This window comes from Misgurnus anguillicaudatus, unplaced genomic scaffold (genome assembly GCF_027580225.2).
Source record: "Misgurnus anguillicaudatus unplaced genomic scaffold, ASM2758022v2 HiC_scaffold_28, whole genome shotgun sequence".
Lineage (NCBI taxonomy): Eukaryota > Metazoa > Chordata > Actinopteri > Cypriniformes > Cobitidae > Misgurnus > Misgurnus anguillicaudatus.
The window spans coordinates 9,176,428-9,199,587 of record NW_027395278.1 but is presented as its reverse complement, the minus strand read 5'-3'; the positions used below and the strand labels follow the sequence as shown (position 1 = coordinate 9,199,587).

Below are 23,160 nucleotides of genomic sequence, written 5' to 3'. Positions count from 1 at the left end.
AGATTCAGAGAAACTTGAGAAATCTTTGTGCGTAAGGGACAAGGCCGGAGACCTTTATTGGATGCCCGTGGTTTTCGGGTTTTCGACACTGCATCACTCATCGGCATGATTGTATCAATGACATTACTAAATGGTCCCAGGAATACTTCCAGAAACCACTGTCAATAAACACAATCCGCCGTGCCATCAGCAGATGCCAACTAAAGCTCTATCATGCAAAAAGGAAGCCACATGTGAACATGGTCCAGAAGCGCCGTCGTGTCCTGTGGGCCAAGGCTAATTTAAAATTGACTATTTCAAAGTGGAATAGTGTTCTATGGTCAGACGAGTCCAAATTTGACATTCTTGTTGGAAATCACGGAGACCTTCCAGGTTGTTATCAGCGTTCAGTTTAAAAGCCAGCATCTCTGATGGTATGAGGGTGCATAAGTGCATTCAGTATGGGCAGCTTGAATATTTTGGAAGGCTGTGTGAATGCTGAAAGGTATATAAAGGTTTTAGAGCAACATATGCTGCCCTCCAAACGACATCTATTTCAGGGAAGGCCTTTTATATTTCAGCAGGACAATGCAAAACCACATACTGCAGCTATTACAACAGCATGGCTTCGTCGTAGAAGAGTCCGGGTGCTGAACTGGCCTGCCTGCTTTCACCTATAGAGAACATTTGGCGCATCATTAAACAAAAAATACGTCAAAGACGACCACAAACTCCAGCAACTCATAGCCTCAATGCCCAGACGTCTTCAAACTGTTTTGAAAAGAAAAGGAGATGTTACACCATGGTAAACATGCCCTGTGCCAACTATTTTGAGACCTGTAGCAGAAATCAAATTTGAAATTAGCTCATTTTGTGCATACAATTGTAACATTTCTCATTTTAAACATTTGCTATGTTTTCTATGTTCTACTGTGAATAAAATATTGGCTCATGTGATTTGAAAGTCTTTTAGTTATCATTTTATTAAAGTTTAAAAAACGTCCCAACTTTTCTGGAATTCGGGTTGTATTTGTAATCAAGCAGAAAACAAAAATACCATTAACATTCATAGAAGGAAAAATACTACTATTAAAATCAATGGTGCTCAAAAATGATTTTGTTAAAAACATTGCTCAAAATATTTGACTTTGTGTTCAGCAGAAAAAAAAATAAATTAATATAGTTTTGTAACAACATGAGAGTAAGTAAATGATGACAGATTTTTCATTTTTGGGTAAACTATCCCTTTAAGGCTGTGCCTCTAGCCAGAATGCCTTGTCTGTTGCTGCATAAGGGTGTGTTAATAAACCAGAGACATCTAGGTGCCTCATGTATTACGGTCTATAATAAGGTGACTGTCTGTGCTTGTTTGTGAGATTAGAACCTGAATTATCTCAAGTAATTAAGAAAAAAGATTATTGTTGGTAACTAATTTCTCATGATCACTGGGGTGTGCCAGTGTTACAAGTTCCTGTACTAGTAACAGAACAGACCAGTACTCGCAAGAGCAGTTTTATACCAAATCAAATACTGTACAAGATAATCATTTGCTGCCAGCACACATTTAATAAGAACGTTTTTAAGCTTGTTTCAAGTGTATATCATCACTTTCCAACGTAAACCGTGTGTCTCCATTTTTGGTAATTTTTTTGCATAAATCATTGCTATCGATCTCCATTGACTTCTGTCTGTGGGTTTTACACATATAGAAAGAGCTTCTAATGAAACCTCACAACTTTGTTGGGTGGTATAACTGACTTTACTCAACAAACCCTAAAGGCTTATGTTTCATGTACCTAAGGAGTGAAGAAAATTTTATTAATCCAGAATTTGTCATCAAGTCATATAGACAATACTGTCTCATAGCAGGTGCATAGCAATTCTTTTATAACAGGAGATTTTGGCCAAATTACAAAAACCTGAGTGCATACATAGCAACAATAAACTTCATAAACTGTAAGATGATTAAAATGTAATGCGATGGACTAGGACATTTTATAATGCATACATTGTTTTGATTTCCTTTAGAGAAGCATTTTCCAATAATAATGATAGGAGGAAAACACTTAACGTATCTAAAGTGAAGTGAAACAAGCGAAAGTGACGTACTTGCCCAATGTATGGTAACCCATACTTGGAATGTGACCTCTGCATTTAATCTATCCAGTGAAAAAAAAACACACTCACTGCAAGTTGTGAACACACACACAGGGGGCAGCTATCACTGCAGCACCCAGTGACTTGCTCAAGGGCACCACAGTTGCAACCTGCCAGTCGTGAGCAGACAACTCTCGGGTTATAAGCCTGAAACTCTAACCACTAGGCTACAATGCCCAAGTGCAATGCTTTCATATTCTAGGCTTATCTGCTTATCTGTACAAAGTACTGAATCTCACCTTTTAACATTGCTGTCTAAATGCCTTATGCCTATGCTGCTTAATGTATTGACTTTAGATTTTACTTTGGGACAACACTTTACCTACTCTCATAGACACGCACTTACAAAAATCTAATATCAACAATGTAAACAAATCTGTACAAAATATTAGTAAGTACAGTGTTAAACAAAATATGAAACCAATATAGAAAAGTGCAATATAAACAAATACTGTATGTACCGAATATGCAGAATAGGGTAGTGCAAATGTAGGTAAATAGAGACGCCATACAAAATATAAAAAAATAAATAAATATAGAAAACTTAAATAATTGATTTATATATTGTTTTAAGAAGACAGAATTGTTGCATTTGTGTGCTTGCCTGTACATAAGCTTCATAAGGTATGAACTACATTTGATCTTTCAATGTCACTGCAGTGTTTAAGTTTTGATCTACTTACTGATACCTACTACATCACATGAGCGAATCTCCACCATCCACTAATCAAAAACAGTTATCAAAAACTTTGACAACCCAAAAATTTCAGTATTTTTACAGCAGGTATTGTATCCCCCTGAAGGGGTTTATTTGTGGATGTACATTTGTACATTATCCCTCTTATTACACAGCTACTTCCCACATGAGTAAATATATGGACATGGAACATTGATCTGGAATATTCAATTAGCTCACTTGTAAGAAACACAAACATTTTGCTAGGATTTTACTTTTTTACATTAATAAAGACTCATATATGTTATTAATCAAGCATATTTATATTTAATTTATTTTTAAGTATTAAATTGTTTTGCTCAATATGACATGTAGTACCTGGATCAGTTATCAGTTTCAGACAGTTGTTATCTAGGAATAATATACCTCTGAAAACTTGCAACTGTCCGATCAGAATTAAACATTCTAAAGAGCCACGTAATAATGTGGAATGGCAGCCTCTGATTCTGGTTTATCAATAAAATAGCAATGATATTGTGTCATTACTATTTTTGTTTGCAATTTTGTGAAACATTTAAATATAAATAATTTTTTCCTCAACCTATCTATTACCAAGCTTAATGGTTTTAAGAACAAAGAGTGGACTTTTAACTTGACTTTTAATGTCAAAAAGTCTTCAAGAGTAAAAAGGCACTCACATTCCAAAATGACTGAGAAAAGCAGCAATGTATTCTCTTCTCTTCTGATATCCTTGAATAACATACTGCACCTGAAACCAAGAAAGAGAGAACTGTAATAACATTGGTAGAAGATTAGTGAAGGTAAAAATTACACAACAAAAGGCATGTGGCTTAAAGATAAAATAACTATGACTTTATATGTGTTTTAAAGACCAATGTAGATGTTAATACCTAGAGGGAATGGTGGTCAGTGGCTTGTCATGTTAACTTTCTATATGGTGCTCAAATATAAAACAACCACTGCCTCCAAATGTATTTAATTATTCAATTATGACAGACACAGTAATGCATCATGTTCTATAAAATCATCATGTTTGAGTTTTTTTCCAGGGGATTAAAACATACAATATACATTTCAGCCTTAGTGGAGTAATAGTAACTAATAGTAAATGTTAAATGGACTGCATTTATATAGCGCTTTCATAGACCCATGGCCATCCAAAGCACTTTACAATTTGCATCACATTCACCCATTCACTCACACATTAATACACCGATGGTCGTGTCAGCCATGCAAGGCGCCATCCAGCTCGTCGGGAGCAGTTAGGGTTAGGTGTCTTGCTCAAGGACACCTTGACATTTGGTCAGGTGGAGCCGGGGATTGAACCACCAATGTTCCGATTTGTAGACAACCTACATGAACCACTGAGCAACTGCCGCCCTAGTACACTGAACAAAATTATAAAAGCAACACTTTTGTTTTTGTCCATATTTTTTATGTACAAAAACAATTTCTCTCAAATATTGTTCACAAATCAGTCTAAATCTGTGTTTATGGGCACTTTTTATCATAAATCTGACGTCATATCTGTGTGTTCACACCGAGGGGCAACCTTCCGATCTCTCTAATGAAGCCAACACGGAAGTGACTTAGGGGCTGGAGCTGGACACACCAAAACTTTTAAACGCGGCTGAAAACGCCTTGAGGACGCCGAATGCCAGCTGTTTTTCAGCTGAGTGCCAGCTTTCTTCAGATGAGCGCTTTGGTAGCTGTGATTCTTCAGCTGCGAGCCGGTTGGTTGCTGTGGTAATGTCCCGCCCCTCCTCCACTGTGATTGGGCGGCCGTGTGAAAACTGACATTGACGAGCGGAGCTTTTCTTCCAAAGTTGAACATCTTTCAACTCTCGGTGCTCAGAGCTGAGCGCGGAAAAACCGCCGGGCGCCGATTTTCAGCGCGAAAGAAAACCGCTAGCTGCTGGCTTATTTGAAAAACGCTGAGTTTCCATTGAAATGAATTGAAAACATGCGCCGGCCGCGACGTTAAAAGCGTTGGTGTGCACGCCCCCTTAGGGGCCAGAAACACCAAAAGCGTTTATGGCAGTTGAAGGCGCCTTTTTTGAATGATATTCTATGGGCAGGGCGCGTTTGCGCGCTGTTTATGCGCGCCGAGCGCCTTACGTTTTTTTGCCGCCTGCCACGCACGCGTTTTTGAAGGAGCGCTGAGAGCGGAGAAGCGCCCGACGTCATTCGCGTCTTTCCATTGTCCAATTGAATGAGGGGAGAGGCGGGCCTTACGTTGTGGTGAGGGAAGTTTACAGTTGCTTTGAAGAACCGGACTCCACTCGCTCACTCTCTCCTGCGTGTTTGTGCACCTCTCATCCTCAAACAAGATCAGAGCAAGCGCCCTCTTTTTAAAGTTTCTGCTAATATGACAGTTAACTCTTTCCCCGCCATTGACGAGATATCTCATCAATCAAGAGAAAACGCTTCCCCGCCAATGACGAGTATTTCCGTCTTTCCGCAATACCGCTATTATCCACTAGGTGGCGCCCTTCCGCAACTTTCTAAACCCGGAAGTATTGCCCTATGGCAAGCTGCTGCATGTCCGTGTCTGTTTTAAAGATCGCTCTGAATGGGATCTCTATGAAAAGTCCTTCACAAAAATTGAATTATCTCTGCTTTTTGCTCAAAATGTGGTATTTTTGCAGAAACCTACCCATATTCAAAAGCTGATTACAAAAGAACTGCTTAAGGTAGGATGAAACGTTTTTTTTTGTTTGAAAGCAGAGGGTCTGTTCTTTCATTTGGTATATTGTATGTTTATTTGAAGAAGAACATTTTCTGGAAGGCATTAAACTTTGGTGAAAATCATGAAAAACGCTGGCGCTGGCTGGCAACTTTTTTTAAAAAATGCTGGCGGTGAAAGAGTTAACAGCAAAAGAGCGCTCACGCTTCAGTATTTGATTGACAAGACAGCTGACTCGGTGGTTGCTTAGCAATATGAAAAGCCGCGTCGCACTGCTCTTTTTTTAAAAAAGGCAGTGCGTCACGCCTTGCGTTTGCAAGCGTTTAAAGCGCTTTTGGTGTGACTGCCCCCTTAAACTGCAATTCATTGACTGGCCGCTTGAGGCTGGCTCCAAAAGGGAGTCAATTCCCATAGACTCCCATGTTAAAAATGGCCAACTTTACAGTAGAAAATAATATGTTTACAGCCTGGTACAAAAAGCTTATATAGCTAATTTTGCCCTTCATGACAACTGTGAGGGGAGTGAATTTTTTTGTAACTCATCCGTTTAGATTATATTAAGCCTTAAACTTCTGCATAATTAAGGGCGTGGCCGCTTGAGTGTCGGTTGAACAGCCACTGCTGTCACTAGACTCGCGCTAGGCGGGCGTGGTTTCACCTCAGCTTCACGCATGTCCCGCCTCTTTACCCATTTTCGGTTTTCCGCGAGTAATTTGCGGGGACGCGCAACCAAGATGGCGATGGCAGGCAACGCCTAATTTAAGCTTCAAAAGCGATCTTCACAAACCAATGGGTGACGTCACGGACACTACGTCCATATTTTTTTACGGTCTATGGTTCACACATCTCATAAAGGGATTAATTTTTTTTTTTTGCAGCCTCTAAAATTCGCGTATTATTCGTGATTTTCTTTTGAGAAACCACACACAGGCATTTTGCTTATGATAAGATCATAAAGGAGCTTGTGATGCAGTGTGCTATTATGCTGGTGAACACGTTAATTAGCATTAATGAGCAAGTCGCCTAACCAGTGTTTTGTTTTCATGACTGATGGCTTGTGGCAGTCAAAGTTTGTGGCAGGCCTGTACTCATGTGGATGCAAGGCGAAAGACCTTGAGGCCCTGAACAACTAAAGATGACCTACACACAATGACTTAGATACACATAAATTAGTGTCTCTAACACCCAAACAGACAGCATGGTCTAGCAGATTGTATTACTTATCTTAAAGGTTGTACAAGTGGGGATTTGTGTGATGTGTGAAGTAAGGATCAATGCTGTTCTTCGTTTCATGACTCAGCATGTGTTAAGAGCAGAAAGAAATGTTTTACTGCTCTATGCAAGGTCACACACATAAACACACACATTTGTTCTCTCTCTCTCCCTCTCTTTCAGCTTGTTTGTTTAGAAGAGGTGTGTCAGGAACTTTGGATCAGTGAACTATACACCCACACAGGGAGCGTGGGAGACAATGACAGGTGAGATCAATGTTTTAACACAGCTGAACGTTTATCACTAGCTGGGTTTCCATCTAAACGTTAAGCAAATCTTTTCAAAATTCGCAAAAAATAAATAAATAAAGAAATGTGAATTAGGTGCGTTTCCATCAAGTAGTTTGAGCGAATGAGGTGGTAACCTACTAGGTAGGTGGTAACCTAGTAACCAACAGTAAACAAAACAAGGTACATGAAAATGGAGATAGGACTGCATGTACTCACAATGGGGCAAGTTATTCATTTATTAGCTGTACAGCTTGTAATCGCCAAACTGAATGCTGTGCACAGAAAAAGGAATGCAGCATTTTTGATGAAGGCACTAGCAGCAAGATCATTGTAATGACGTTGAGCCCAATATATATGGTAAAGACAAAGACAGTGGAAACAGCTAGATGATCAGTCCTGTTGGTTTATTGTTCGCTAGGTCAGAATGAATTCGGCAAATGCGTTTCCATCTCCCATTATTCGCATTTAATCTTTTTCAAATATATCAAAAACCACCTCAAGCGAGCATAACAACTTTTTTTGCAAATTAGGTGATTTTTTATCGAACTTTGGCATTTTCATCACTCATTCTTGATGCGATACTTCAAAATGTGCATGAAATCATGGCAATGGAAACATGGCTACTCTAAATAAGAGTCCAGCTTCTGATGTCAGAGTGCTCATTCTGAAACTGGAAATGCCATTCATAACTGGCCTTACTAACACAAATTCCATCTGTCATAAATATATGTATCCCTATAAAGTTACTGTAAATACAAACAGGGGTTGACATTAACCCCGCCAACCCTCCAAATGGGGGTAGATTTCAGCTATGACAAGTAAGACAGACACTCCCACTAGCCACTAACACAAGGGCTATTACCATAGAGAGCTAGAGCACTGATGGATTTGCAAACGCATGGGACGCAGTCTAAGCTAACACACGCACACTTCATGGAAGGGGAAAAATACGCAATTACACAGAAGAGATTTTAAGTTTTTGCTCACTCTCTGAGCGAGAGCGGAGAGAAATTCATAGAGCTGAAAGTGCCCATTTGTTTGTGCAAAGGCAAATTAAACCCTTGAGGGTAGAGGTTCATGCTTGTGCATCATAAACCCCATTCACACAGCACTTTGATCGCAGAAAATTTCTGTAACATTGGCAGAGAGCCTTCTGTACGAACACAAACATGTCCTGTAAAAGTTATGTGATCGCTCCTGTAAAGGGGACCTAGTAACATTTATGGAATGCCTCCTGTGTGAACAGAAGTAAACAACGCAGCACTTGTAAACATTGGCGTGGCATGTGTATGGAATCATATTACAGCACAGACTTAAAGGTCATGTTTTTTCTGATCCCATTTTTTAAACCCTAGTTAGTGTGTCATGTTGCTATAATAGAATAAATAATACCTGTAAAATTATAAAGCTCAGAGTTTCCTGCCAGGCGATATATTTTCTTGAACAGAATTCCCCTTTTAAAGCCTACAGCGAACGGCCGGTTTGGACCGCAGCCCTCTACTTCCTGCTTTAATGACGTCAATAAAACAGTTTTTTGACTAAACTCCGCCCACAGGAATACGTCAGTCGCCAGCTAAGCTAATGGCAAGTTGAGCTGCTGTCGAATCACAACACACTAAACAAACTACACAATCAGAACTCGTTACGTATTTCTGAAAGAGGGACTTCATAGAACAAGGAAGACATCAGCCCATTTTGAGGACAGTGAAAACAGCTGTATACAGATAAGTAAATTGTGTGAAAAATACTGTGTTTTTTACACGTGAAACATGGACACATGTTATATTGTGCACTGTAAACACAATTAAAGCTTCAAAAACACAGAAAGAAGGGGACCTTTAAAAAAAACCTGTAGTGCATCCTTACTGAAAGTTGAAGGATACACGATAGTGAATTACTATGTCTAAACTGCATGGCATGTACGGAATTATACGCCATTACGTGATTACACACGTCCTCGTTTGTAAACAATGGGTGTTTCTCAATCCGAAGCGTGCCGTCTGCTGAGGTTGCATATGCAGCTGAACTGCACAAGCCATGCCTTATCATGCTTGAAAACTCTTGAAATTTGGCACAGACGTCAGAGTCATCCGTTATTGCGACCGAGCAAAGACTGGAACACGGGCGTGGCAGGGGGGCTCTGTAGCGCCCCCTGTAATGCAAAAAAAAAACAAAAAAAAACATTGGTGCACAGATGGTGCAAACATGTACGCACATGTACAAAAGTTGGTACTGTTAAAGTTGGTAAGTTCCGTACAACAGAAAGTCAGCCATTTTGGATTGTTTCAAAAATGCATGTGATGAACGTTTAAAGAAACAGTATGTAAGAAATGTATATCAATTAATCATAAAATGGCCCTGATATGTCACTTGACATTAGGAAATCATTTTAATTTCAAATACTTATATCACAACAGTGACAACAGTGGTCTGGCCATGATATTTCATTTAAAAAGTGGAGTTGCAGCCCTCAACTGATGTTTATGTTGTCATTTTGTGTATTGGCCACCAGTTATGTGATTGCAGTACCAGTTTTAGCCACAAGTTTTCTGATTGCAATACCAGTTTTGGTCACAATCCTACATACTGTTCCTTTAAAGAGGCCCTTCCAGATGAAACCGTTTTTACTTGTATTTTTTGATATGTGTTAGGTCTATATGTGTTGTGTCGTGAATGTGAAAATTAACTTCCACCCCCCTCGTCAACTCTAGCCACTGAAAAGAAATAAGCGGAGAAATCAGGGCTGCGTTCTCCGAAACTACCTTAACGCTACGTCGTTCTTAAGTTGTACCTTAAGCTGTACCTTATCGCTAATACGTGTTTTCCGAAACGTTCTTAGTTACGTATCACTTCTGTAAGTCGTTCGTTCGGAAGGTTGGTCTGGAGCACTCTTAACTATTCCTTATCCCACATGACTCCACTAGGGGCCATCACTTTCATAAAAGCTTACATTGCAGTCTATATAACTAAATATTTGTAAAAAAAAAAACACTTCGTGTTTAATTAGGCAAATATTTTTATATTTAAAGAATAAAACATTCACATAATTAGACATCATTACATTAATGGTTGTTAGATTTTTAATTATGTTTTCCAAAGGGACATCAACTGCGAACTATTAAATGCTACAGGATTAAGAAACTATTTAAAAAATATATTTTGGGTGATGGAGTTGGTGAAACTGGCAGCTATACAGCGAATCCTACGATTTAATTTGTGCATTTCATATCCGTTAAATCTTAGTCTACCGGCAAGTATTTTAGCTGCATAAATAAATCGGGTAAAATAAAAAATAAAAAACTAATTAGGATTGTTAATGTTAATTCGACTTTGCATCGAAGTTTTTTAATGTTTTATAACTTTGAGGCAACTGCATGCCATATTCTTTATAAACATTCAAAACAAACTGCGCACTTACTTATAGTCTCCTAAGGTCAACACAATTTCCACATTAAAACTAATCAAAGCTAAAATCTAAAGTAATCATAATATATATTTATTAATTATATATATATATATATATATATATATATATATATATATATATATATATATATATATATATATATTATATGTTATATTTGAGGTAGACAGACAGGCTCCAGAAATGCGTCCATTAAGCTTTATCCGCATTGTAACGATGCTGCTTGCGCATCCACTGTCCAAGCACAATAAACGCGTGAACTAATGAACAACAACAGTTTGTTTTTGCACAACCAATTACTTGCACGACCCAATTTATTCCCCTGTGCAACGCACTTATTGGGAACCCCTAATATAAATTATCCTTTCAAGTGAAGGCAAAGCGGATGAATTGGAGCAGTTTAAACATGATACGTTTGGAAATAAAGTTGCGGGTTTTGCACGGGTTTGATATAAAATATAGAAGGTTGAATTTAGTTGTTTGCAATTTAAAATATTTTTAACAGATATTCCTAATAAATTTAACTTGAACTATTTCTAAAATGTTTATTTAATAAAGAACACCGCTATCTCATAACGCAGCGAAACCTATTACATAAAGTGAATAATTGATTGTCGAGCAATCGATATCAACCTATTCAGCACCTCCACCATGGACAGCACCCGCTAAGGTCGAACTTAAGAAGGTTTACCTTAAGCAACATCCTAAGGTATAGTTCGGAGAACAGACGTAGGAAAGATATACCTGTAGTTAAGGTGTACCTTTTGAGTCTTCGTATCGCGCTAAGAGAGAACGTTATCGGAGAACGCACCCCAGGTCAGTTTGAAAAGCTGATCAGTGTGACGTGGAACTGATCGAGGTAATCACTATTCATGAGCTCTCCAACTTGAGATCGCGCCCACATAATACGTGTAGTTCAGAGTTTTCATAACAAGTTACAGCAAGGATGGCTAAACGTCAACCGTACCGTATTCGGGCCATTGTTTTTGTCAAGAGACATCATTCCAATCAAACGAGGGAATCATAACAGTTGCTACATGTTTGGATGTTCAGAAGAACGCTGGATTTGAAGAAAGACTGCGATTAAAAAGCAATGCTCCTCCATCAATATTGAATCTGGACAGAATGGCACAGCTTAAGTGAGTAAAACACTTTAGTACTATGTGTCACAGTGGCGGCCGGTGACTTCTCTTCCGAGGGAAGCGAATTCATGCTGCACGCGCGTGGAAAAGGTTTATGATAAAAGACACGGGGGTGTGTGTGAGTGAAACACTTTAGTACTATGTGTCACTATCAGTGGCAGCCGGGACTTCTCTTCAGAGGGACGCGATTCACGCGAATTCATGCTGCACACACGTGGAAAGGGTTTATGATAAAAGACATGCGTGTTTGTGTGAGTAAAACACTTTAGTACTATGTGTCACTATCAGTGGCAGCCGGGACTTCTCTTCAGAGGGACGCGATTCATGGGAATTCATGCTACACGTGCGTCGAAAGGGTTTATGTAAAAGACACGTGTGTGTGTGTGTGTTTGTGCGTGCGCGCTGCTACACGCGCATCGAAAGGGTTTACGATAAAAGATGTGTGTGTGTGTGTGTGTGTGTGTGTGTGTGTGTGTGTGTGCGCGCGCGTGTGTACGTGTTTGTGCGTGGGTTTACAATAAAAGACACGCGTGTGTGTGTCAAAAGGGTTTATGATAAAATGTGTGTGTGTAAGAAAGACACTGTGTCTTAAGACACTCACTTAACATTAAACTGATTACACATGAGATTAAATAAGTATTGAAAGTTAGTTTGACTATGAAAAACTGTTATCCAATCATAGCAGTGGGGGTTTACTTCCAAGTCGTCAATGCGGCCCGCCCATTAAGTGTAGACAAAAAGGTCAGACAAAGTCTCTTAAGTGGCTCTCTGGTGCCCCCGTTTGTCTAAAATCTGGGGTTTCTTTTACCTACAGTCCCCAAAAGGGTCAGTAACAACACAAAATATTCCTTTGATATTTACCCACTTGATGCACTTCCAGCCATATCAGATTAAAGGGGAGGTGGGTCAGTCAAGTTTTTCATTCTAGTTTTAATGGTAAATCTAGGGGTATTGCAATTTGGATTCACAAATTGGTTTCTATTGTGTGCTCTAATGTAATAGCTGACCCCAATGGAAGGTTTGTGTTTGTAATGGGACAGCTATATAGTATTACAGTATTCTGTAATTCTGGCTAATATGTATGGTCCAAACTGGGATGACGACAATTTTTTCCATCAATTATTCAGCAAATTACCTGACATGTCCACACATCTACTTATTATGGGAGGTGACTTCAATTGTTGGCTTAATCCTGTATTAAATCATTCTTCTATTAGACCAGGAGTGCCCTCAAAGTCTTCTAAGTCCATATTATCCTTTATGGATGAGTCTCGGTCTCTGATCCTTGGCACTTTCTTAATCCGTCTGGTAAAATGTATTCTTTTTTTTCTCATGTACATCACACCTTTTCTCGTATTGATTTTTTTCACATGGACAACCATTTTCTCCATTTGGTTCAGTCTTTTGCTCTTATGATACACTCTTAAGAAAATTGGTTCTATATAGTACCTAATAAAGGTTCTTCAGCTCGTAACAATAGCAGCACCGTTTTTGGTACTATATAGAACCCTTTTTAGATGGTTCTATATAGAACCTTGCCTTGAAAAGTGCTACATAGAACCTAGGGCTGGGAAAAAAATCGATTTGATTTTAAAATCGAGTTGGTAGGTCAAATCGATTCATATTTTCAAAAAATCGATTTTTTTAGATTTTTTTCTCCCCCTCTGCAGTATAGCGCAGTACATACAGTGTTTCCCAAACATAGGCTCTACTGGGCATTCCGCCCAGGTAAATTGCGACCCGCCCAGAAAAAAAAATCACTTTACGAATTTCCGTATTTTCTGAACTCGACTGGATGACCCGTGTTTTGTTGAGAGAGCCCGTGAAGATGCACGCGTCATAAACTCATCATCCAGCGCGTCATAAACTCATCATCCAGCGCGGCAAACTGGATCAACTGCAGCACATACTGAGCAGCCAGGGAACTCCACTGCGACCAAAATGGTCGCATATGCTTATGTGCATATGTGTTTATAGCATCCATGTTGGCTTCATTTTGTGTGCAAGCATGTTGTGTCTCTTCCGTTGAGTGTGCGTTCACGTGCTCTTTGTTTCTCAATGAATTGGGTGCGACGCAAAGCAAGCTCAGTGTCACAATGTATCCTTCCATGTTTCTGAACTTGATCAGAGTTTTACCATTAGAGGTCTTTCTTCACTGAGAGGACCCGTACGGTTCCGGGTTTATATTTGAAATGGTCAGTCTGGTCCGGGTCGGTCCTAGTTTATTACTTAGGGTCCCAAGTATGATTAATATTGTGTGTAAAACCAGAGTCGATCGGAGAACGGCCGTGAGCGCTACCGCGCTAAAGCTCGAGTGCAGTTTCAGCGTGCCTCCGGTTTCTATGGTGATAACAACTGGCTCTTGTTGAGACCACGCGCTGCATTTTCTTTATCCCATTTTTTAATAATCTTACTATTAATAGACCATATATTTTCTAAAATCTAAAAAGTTTGCACAGAGATTGTAGCAAAAAGCAGTGCTAATGTCAAGCCCATTGCACTGAACGAGCAAAGCTCAAGCTGACTCAGGATATAAAAAACGCAAAGCTGTAATGTAAAGCCTACCATCGGGACAGCAAGTAGACTTTTAAATCTGAAATAATGAGTGGATTAAGCTTTTTTAATCGGCAAAAGAGAAATAGAAAGCAGAAGCAGTAAAAGTGCCTATCTAATAGAAATTATTACAATTATAACATCAGTCACATTTATAATCTATAAACCTGCACTGTCTATTAATATACTGTACATAGTATTGTATTATATTGAGTTTGATAAAAGGGGTCATCAAATTGCTTCATATATCAGTGCAAAAACATTAAGTGTTTTAGTAGTGCTTTGACAAACAGTGTCAGCTTTGTTTATGGCAAAGAAAGTTTGGGGTGGTTAGATTAATGAACTATAATGTGAAATTAATATTAATGTTCAATAAATCAAAGTATTGTTTTGTGTCACACATTATTAGTTCTGTGTCACATGTATAGTAGACCATTTTTGTCAGTGGATTATAATGATTGCCCTTTTCACCAGCTACCACCACAAGTAAATTTCAGATCTGTGGGAAACACTGACATACATTTTGCATTTGCCAAATCTTCCTTCCTTCACAATTTTTTGTTGATGCATTTTAATTAAATATAATAAATATATATTTTTAAAATATATACAGTTTGCAATTATTTTGTTTTAAATGGGGGCGGGGGGGGGGATCGAATCAAATCGTAATAAAAAAATCGTAAATCGTAAAAAAATCTCAGATTTTTTATGGGGACAAATCACCCAGCCCTAATAGAACCTCAGTGGTGCTATAAAGAACCCTTTCATTTATCAGCAGTCAGGAGGATTATTTTTGTTTATATTTTTGTTTTGTTTTTATTTATAGCACTTTATAAGGTTTAACAGTTTAAAAATAGAACTTCAAGACATCAGAAAAATACTTTTACTTTATTTTCATTACATGAGATATCATACAATAATAAATATCTGCATTAAAATCACAATCAAAATAAATATGTGAATTATTATGCAAATATAACAAATCATTACTCAAATAAGATATGGATGTTAAATGACAGCTTCAAAATTAAATAAATGAACAATAAAATTTGGCAAAGACAATCATTCTAAATAGACAACAATAACATGAAATCAATAAAATCATGACATATGCGACATCAAATCATGCAAATGATAATAAATACTGAATATTAACATATTATGACATTACTTTCACTTTAGCACAAACAGATAAATGGCATAGAATACAAATGAATGGGATGTTAATAATAAAAGTCAATAGGATTGTGTCAATGTTTGTAGAATCTCGCTAAAAAAGTCCATATTATTTTGTTTGCTGGATCATTGTACAGTACATACTCCATCCAATATTCTTTGTTTTGTGGCAATGAAGTTGAACATTTAGTCAGATAAGAGTAAGATAAGAGATGGTCTGCTATCGTCATGTTGATCTTGAGACGCAGATTTCCATCACCTTGCAGTGGTCATCATTATACAAGGTTGAGCATCAGGCTGAACAAGATTTGGATCTATTGGACATGTGAGAAAGGATAAGACATAGAGACAAAACAAGTTAATATTAGCCTGAAGTTTGCTTGCATACTGTATGTAAAACATGATTTGACAGAAGTTTTAATATGATTCTGCTCAAGCTACCTGCTTTGTCAGTAAATAGGTGAATGGTTGGCGAGAGATTTATTCATAAATTGAATAAACATAAACCACTGTTATCAAGTCAATGGCCGACCTGCAGAGCTTCACTCATGATCCACCTAAAAGAGACAAAAATAATAAGTAATTCTGCTATTACATGTAAATGTGCCACAAGATCACACACTCAATCTCCAAAATGTTTAAAAAGTAAATAACTATTATTTTAATGCCAGCATTGAAAGTAACATGCATACATCACCTTTAAAAACAGGATGTGTCTCTCATATCAAGCAGTCATACGCACTGCCTTCATGTTGTACCACATTATTTTCATAATTAGTTTAATAAACTTAATGTACAATATACATGTCTATGCTTTTTAACACTTTAACAAATTATTATCCTAAATCATTGTTAAACCAGAGTCCCCTAAATATATCATTTAAAACAGTATGAAGCTTACCTGCTTTAAAGGGAATGAAGCTTAAAGTTTACCTGTTGTAAAATAAATAAAGTACAATTAAAACACACAAAACTTCAATTTTCAAGATGTTTTAACAGTAAATAAATATTATTATTTAACCCTCTGGAGTCTAAGGGGTTTTTAGGGCCCTGGAGAAGTTTTGACATGCACTGACATTTGTGCTTTTTTCAGTTGCTTAAAAACATAATAATGGCAAAAGTCTTATAACACTGTGTTCAGCACAAACTGGGCTACTATATTATATGATCAACATGTATGTACATGTTTGTATTTTTGAGAGAAAAATGTTTAAGCGTGGTTTTTGAAAAAGCTACATTTTTAAGTGACTGATATAAGTCCAAAAAACCCATACTAAACATGTTTTCCCAAGACTTTTCAAAACAGGATCTAGTAGTCTAGAGTTTTTTCTTTAAAATGATGTGAAAATCATTCTGCTTACTCATTTACAAAAGACATTATATTGATTTATAATTTCAAAGTCACTTTTTGGTTAGGAGGGCAATATGCAAGGAGGCTGGAAGCTCTTGAATAATCTGTGATTGACAGCTGAAGAACAAAACACTTGCATAATGAGCTGCATAATGAGCCTTTAGGCAGTAAGATGACGCCTTGTTACGTGTTTGTTTGTGAAAGCAACACAAAAGAAATGCCTTCCCATGCGTGATCCTGCGTTAAATAAACTTACTGTGCAGAGATATACGTGAACAAACAGGGTTTTAGATGTGTTTAGATGCGTCTTAATACAAAAGTGTGTCAAATAGGAGGCATTGTGTGTTTGTGTGTGCGTTTGGCCGTCAACCGCGTCTGACGGAAGCACAAAGAACACATAAGCGCCTGGAGATAACTTGTATTTACAGGCGAGAGAGCATATTTTATAATTTTACCACAAAGCGTGTCAAATATGAGGCATCATGTGTTTTTGTGTGCGTTTGGACATTGATCCCGTCACACTGACGAAGCACACACTCGCGTCTGTTTGGAAATAACTTTATGCGCGAGTAAACAATAGTAGATGTGATGTTTGCAATGGCACCTTTTATAAGAATACCACAAAGCGCGTCAAATATGAGGCATCGTGTGTTTGTGTGTGCGTTTGAACATCGCGTCACTGACGAAGCACACACACTTGCGTCTGTTTGGAGATAACTTTAGGCGCGAGTAAACAAGTAGATGTGATGTTTACAATCGCATATTTTATAATGATACCACAAAGCGCGTCAAATATGTGGTATCGTGTGTTTGTGTGTGCGTTTGGACGTCGATCGCGTCTGTTTGATGAAGCACACACACTCGCGTCTGGAGATAACTTAAGTTACAGTCTGAGTCAGTAAACAAGTAGATGTCATGTCACCAGCAATTGGATTAAAACTCAACACAGCACTGAATGGCCACAGAGACTGAGACTCCATTGACTGGGGTTGACTAATGAATATGGATGATCTCTGCTCTTCTCTTCAATGGAGCGGGGCGTGGCTCATTATAGATAATGCAGTAACACAAGAAAGACGGTACATCTCACTCTTCTAAGACAGTTAACAACGAATTACAATATTTGTTTTCGATTTCACTTACATCTTCCAAAAGCAGACATTCCAAGCATTTTGTGGACATGTATCTTTTGTTTCTATGACAAGTATTCGTTAAGTTACAGTTAATTTTTCTGACGTGTTTCTGAAAGGACTTCACTGAGGGAGAGAGAACAAAACGCGCATCATGTTTATTATCTTAATTTTGCGAAAAGCAAAACATTATGTTTTTATTGGGAGTGGACAGAAAAAAAACTAGACACTTTAACGTTTTAAATGATGTATAAATCATATCTGTATGTCCAAAATCAGCAAAGTTATCTAACTCTCTTTGCGGAGTGATTGAAAAATAAAGAGTTTGCGGCACCCGCGCCGCCATCGACCCCAGAGTGTTAATGTCAGCATTGAAAGAAACATGCATACATCACCTTTAAAAGCAGGATGTGTCTCTCATATCAAGCGGTCATACGCACTGCCTTCACTCCCAGTAAGATTACCTCACATACGAAAACTCTGAAATATCAATAAAAAAACACTAAACATATGTTGTACCACATTCTTTTCATAATTAGTTTAATAAACTTAATGTACAATATACATGTATTAGCTTTTTAACACTTTACAAATCATTATCCTAAGTCTTAAAGCAGAGTCCTTTAAATATATCATTTAAAACAGTATGAAGCTTACCTGCTATAAAGGGAATGAAGCTTACAGTATAAAGTTTACCTGTTATAAAATAAATAAATTACAATAAGAACACACTAAACTTCAATTTTCAAAATGTTTTTTAACAGTAAATGATGATTATTTTACTCTCTTACCTGTTTGTGTTGTTGGTCTGCAAGCCGTTCAGCAGGACTGATGATTCAGAGCTTTTACAGGTGAAAATAATCAGGAGGCAGCTTGAAAATAACTGACTAAATTTAAAACAAAAAAGGAGGGAAATAAAGAACCTTTTGCCAAGACAAAGAACCATTTCGGGAAAAAAGGGTTCTTCAGTAAGCTATGGTTCTATATAGAACCTTTACCATCGTTTCAGAACCTTTGAAGAACCATTTTTCTTAAGAGTGTACTATTCTAATATCAGATTATGCTCCGACCACATTGGAGCTATTCATACAGGAGTGCCAACGTACATGCCCCCTTGGCATCTCAATGCGTGCTTGTTATCTAGTGAGGATGTCTCTAATCAAATTTACTTTTTTCTTACTACCAACAGAACTCCAGGGATCTCAGCCTCCCTTCTCTGGGAGTCTACAGCAGCAATATGAGAACAAACAAAGGAAAACAATGAAAGAAATTGAGGTTACGAATCTCCCAGCTTGATAATATCAATGCTTCCTCCCCATCCCCTAACATATATAAGGCTGAGTTTAACGTTCTTTCCACTAAAGAGGTTGAGGAGCTCTTATTTAAGGCTAAATATTGTTTTTATGAATCTGGGGATAAGGCAACTAAACTTTTGGCCCATCAGCTTCTACAGGCTTCCTCCTCTTAGCAGATTCCACAAATTCATACTCCTCCTTGCATCACAACTGATCCTAAAAAATTTAATGATTAATTTGATGATCAATTTGATCAATTTGAATGATCAAACAGTTTTACTCCTCTTATATACTTCTGAGGTTGGGTCTGATTTGTCAGCCCTGGATAGTTTTTTTGACTTACTGGAGTCGGTTAAGGTAGATGCTAATATTACTGAGCAGTTAGAGGGCCTAATTAGAGTTCTCAACGGGCCTGAAAATTCCGACCCGACCCGACCCGTGGCTTTTAAAGCCCGGACCCGATGTAACCCAACACATCAACGTGAATTATCTGTCCGAACCCGACCTGCGGCCCGACGCCGCTGACCCCCCCCTGCCTTTTTTTCTCATACACGTAGGCTATTTTCATGACCAGCAGATACTATCATGTTCACGCCTTTTAACAATACAAACAACTGAAACAATAAACTTTAAATATAGGCTATATAAATATGCCTAAAAATCACACAATAATAAATAAAAAGAACTCAAACATGTACCCAGCCAGCGGCTTCTCCTCCTGTAGTAGCAAGCAACGGTGAATTCACCTGCAGCAAGTTTACTTTTCTCCATCTCTTCTTCTCCAGGCAACAGGCGTGCACGCAGTGATAGCAATAAGCTCTGGGGCGGATCCGCAACGGATTTGCTCTGAAGCAGATCCGCAACCGGAGCTTATTGCTATCCCCCGCCCCTCTCTGTGATGCATGTTGCAGCAGCCAGACCAGACTTTCTTTACGGTGAACAGCAGTGATGATCCGATTCAGTTGCTTATATTTTTGACCCGAACCCGTTGAGAACTCTAGGCCCAATCACCATAAAGGAACTTAAACGGGCAACACTTTCTATGCAGTCTGAAAAATGTCCAGCCTGGATGGTTTTTCGACCGAGTTTTACAAGACCTTTTTTGACAAATTAGCACCAGTTTTGATAGAAATGTTCAATGAATCTCTTACTTACTCTAAGTGACCTCAGACTGTACATTAGGCCTTCATACCTTTACTCTTAAAAAAGAATAAGGACCATCTTTCCTGCTCTAGTTACCATCCAATTAGTCTTTTATCTGTAGATGTAAAACTTCTGTCCAAATTATTAGCTCTGCAACTGGAATCAGTTTTGCCTTTGATAATCTCCCCTGATCAAACAGGTTTTGTCCAGAACAGGCATGGGTTCTTTAATCTCAGACGACTTCTCAATGTTGTTTATAATTCGTCTACGTCAGTGGGGCCGGAAGCCGTAATCTCATTAGACGCGGAGAAGGCATTTGACAGGGTGGAGTGGAACTACCTTTTTTACACTTTGGAGAAATTTGGTTTTGGCCAGGAGTTCATTTCTTGGATTAAGTTGCTCTATTAATCCCCTGTGGCTTCAATCAGAACTAATGACACCCATTCAGATTATCTCCCTTTGCACCGCTCCACTCGTTGGGGCTGTCCTCTGTAGTCCTCTTTTATTTGCTGTTGCTATTGAACCTTTGGCTATTGCACTTTGTTCAGAGCCACACATCACTGGTATAACAAGATATGGTCTTGAAGAGAAGGTCTCCCTATATGCCGATGACTTGTTACTATATGTGTCCAATATCTATGTCTCAGTTCCAGCTGCTCTTGACATTCTTAGTTCATTGACCTTAAACGTGAAACATAACTTCTTTAGACTTGTGGCTTTGGGATCATTGCATTTCTAGGTTTCACACATACAGTATTGTTCAAAATAATAGCAGTACAATGTGACTAACCAGAATAATCAAGGTTTTTAGTATATTTTTTATTGCTACGTGGCAAACAAGTTACCAGTAGGTTCAGTAGATTCTCAGAAAACAAATGAGACCCAGCATTCATGATATGCACGCTCTTAAGGCTGTGCAATTGGGCAATTAGTTGAATTAGTTGAAAGGGGTGTGTTCAAAAAAATAGCAGTGTGGCATTCAATCACTGAGGTCATCAATTTTTTGAAGAAACAGGTGTGAATCAGGTGGCCCCTATTTAAGGATGAAGCCAACACTTGTTGAACATGCATTTGAAAGCTGAGGAAAATGGGTCGTTCAAGACATTGTTCAGAAGAACAGCATACTTTGATTAAAAAGTTGATTGGAGAGGGGAAAACCTATAAAGAGGTGCAAAAAATGATAGGCTGTTCAGCTAAAATGATCTCCAATGCCTTAAAATGGAGAGAAAAACCAGAGAGACGTGGAAGAAAACGGAAGACAACCATCAAAATGGATAGAATAATAACCAGAATGGCAAAGGCTCAGCCAATGATCACCTCCAGGATGATCAAAGACAGTCTGGAGTTACCTGTAAGTACTGTGACAGTTAGAAGACGTCTGTGTGAAGCTAATCTATTTTCAAGAATCCCCCGCAAAGTCCCTCTGTTAAAAAAAAGGCATGTGCAGAAGAGGTTACAATTTGCCAAAGAACACATCAACTGACATAAAGAGAAATGGAGGAACATTTTGTGGACTGATGAGAGTAAAATTGTTCTTTTTGGGTTCAAGGGCCACAGGCAGTTTGTGAGACGACCCCCAAACTCTGAATTCAAGCCACAGTACACAGTGAAGACAGTGAAGCATGGATCATGATATGGGCATGTTTCTCCTACTATGGTGTTGGGCCTATTTATCGCATACCAGGGATCATGGATCAGTTTGCATATGTTAAAATACTTGAAGAGGTCATGTTGCCCTATGCTGAAGAGGACATGCCCTTGAAATGGTTGTTTCAACAAGACAATGACCCAAAACACACTAGTAAACGGGCAAAGTCTTGGTTCCAAACCAACAAAATTAATGTTATGGAGTGGCCAGCCCAATCTCCAGACCTTAATCCAATTGAGAACTTGTGGGGTGATATCAAAAATGCTGTTTCTGAAGCAAAACCAAGAAATGTGAATGAATTGTGGAATGTTGTTAAAGAATCATGGAGTGGAATAACAGCTGAGAGGTGCCACAAGTTGGTTGACTCCATGCCACACAGATGTCAAGCAGTTTTAAAAAACTGTGGTCATACAACTAAATATTAGTTTAGTGATTCACAGGATTGTTAAATCCCAGAAAAAAAAATGTTTGTACAAAATAGTTTTGAGTTTGTACAGTCAAAGGTAGACACTGCTATTTTTTTGAACACACCCCTTTCAACTAATTGCCCAATTGCACAGCCTTAAGAGCGTGCATATCATGAATGCTGGGTCTTGTTTGTTTTCTGAGAATCTACTGAACCTACTGGTAACTTGTTTGCCACGTAGCAATAAAAAATATACTAAAAACCTTGATTATTCTGGTTAGTCACATTGTACTGCTATTATTTTGAACAAGACTGTATATTCATCAAGTTTTTTAGTAATAAAAAAGATGTTATGAAAAAAAGTTTTATTCTAATGTACTTCAGCCTCTCTAACTTTTTTAATTTTTAACTAATTTTGAAACCTGGAAAATGAAGCTCAAAGTGTCTTCTCTATAATGATACCATAACTATGCTTATACTCTAAATGGTTTCGTAAAAACAACCATTTTAGTGAAAGTAGGTTTTCTCATGGTTTGGGCTAGAGTGGGGGTGCTTTTCAAGAGCGCTTTGTTTGGGGTTTTACCTCCCACTTTGCAGCTTCCTAAATATAAAGCTGACTTCCTAGCCTTTGTCTCCTTATTGGCTAGACATTTGATTTTATTGATGTGGAAGTCTCCTGCGCCGCCTTCTCACTTCAGGGATCAGGGACATCTTCAGTTTTTTAAGTTGGAAAAAGTTAGGTGCCTGATACATGGTTCTCTTGCAAAGTTTAATAAAACTTGGGGTTTGTTTTTTGCACATGTTGAAGGATTGATTTTTTGTGATCAGTATTTTTTATGGAAAAGAATCAAAACTATATACAACAGATACC

At 38.2% G+C, this 23,160-nt stretch overlaps 1 protein-coding gene across 2 annotated transcripts in view; it reads right to left on the bottom strand.

Annotated features, from left to right (window-relative positions):
* LOC129417250 (BRISC and BRCA1-A complex member 2) overlaps positions 1-23,160 on the bottom strand; it is a 205,963-nt gene that overhangs the window by 5,470 nt on the left and 177,333 nt on the right. For both annotated transcript variants that reach the window (XM_055171795.2, XM_055171796.2), the window contains exon 9: positions 3,511-3,581. In XM_055171795.2, the coding sequence (XP_055027770.1) occupies positions 3,511-3,581 (71 nt within the window). The remainder of the gene's footprint in view (positions 1-3,510; positions 3,582-23,160) is intronic.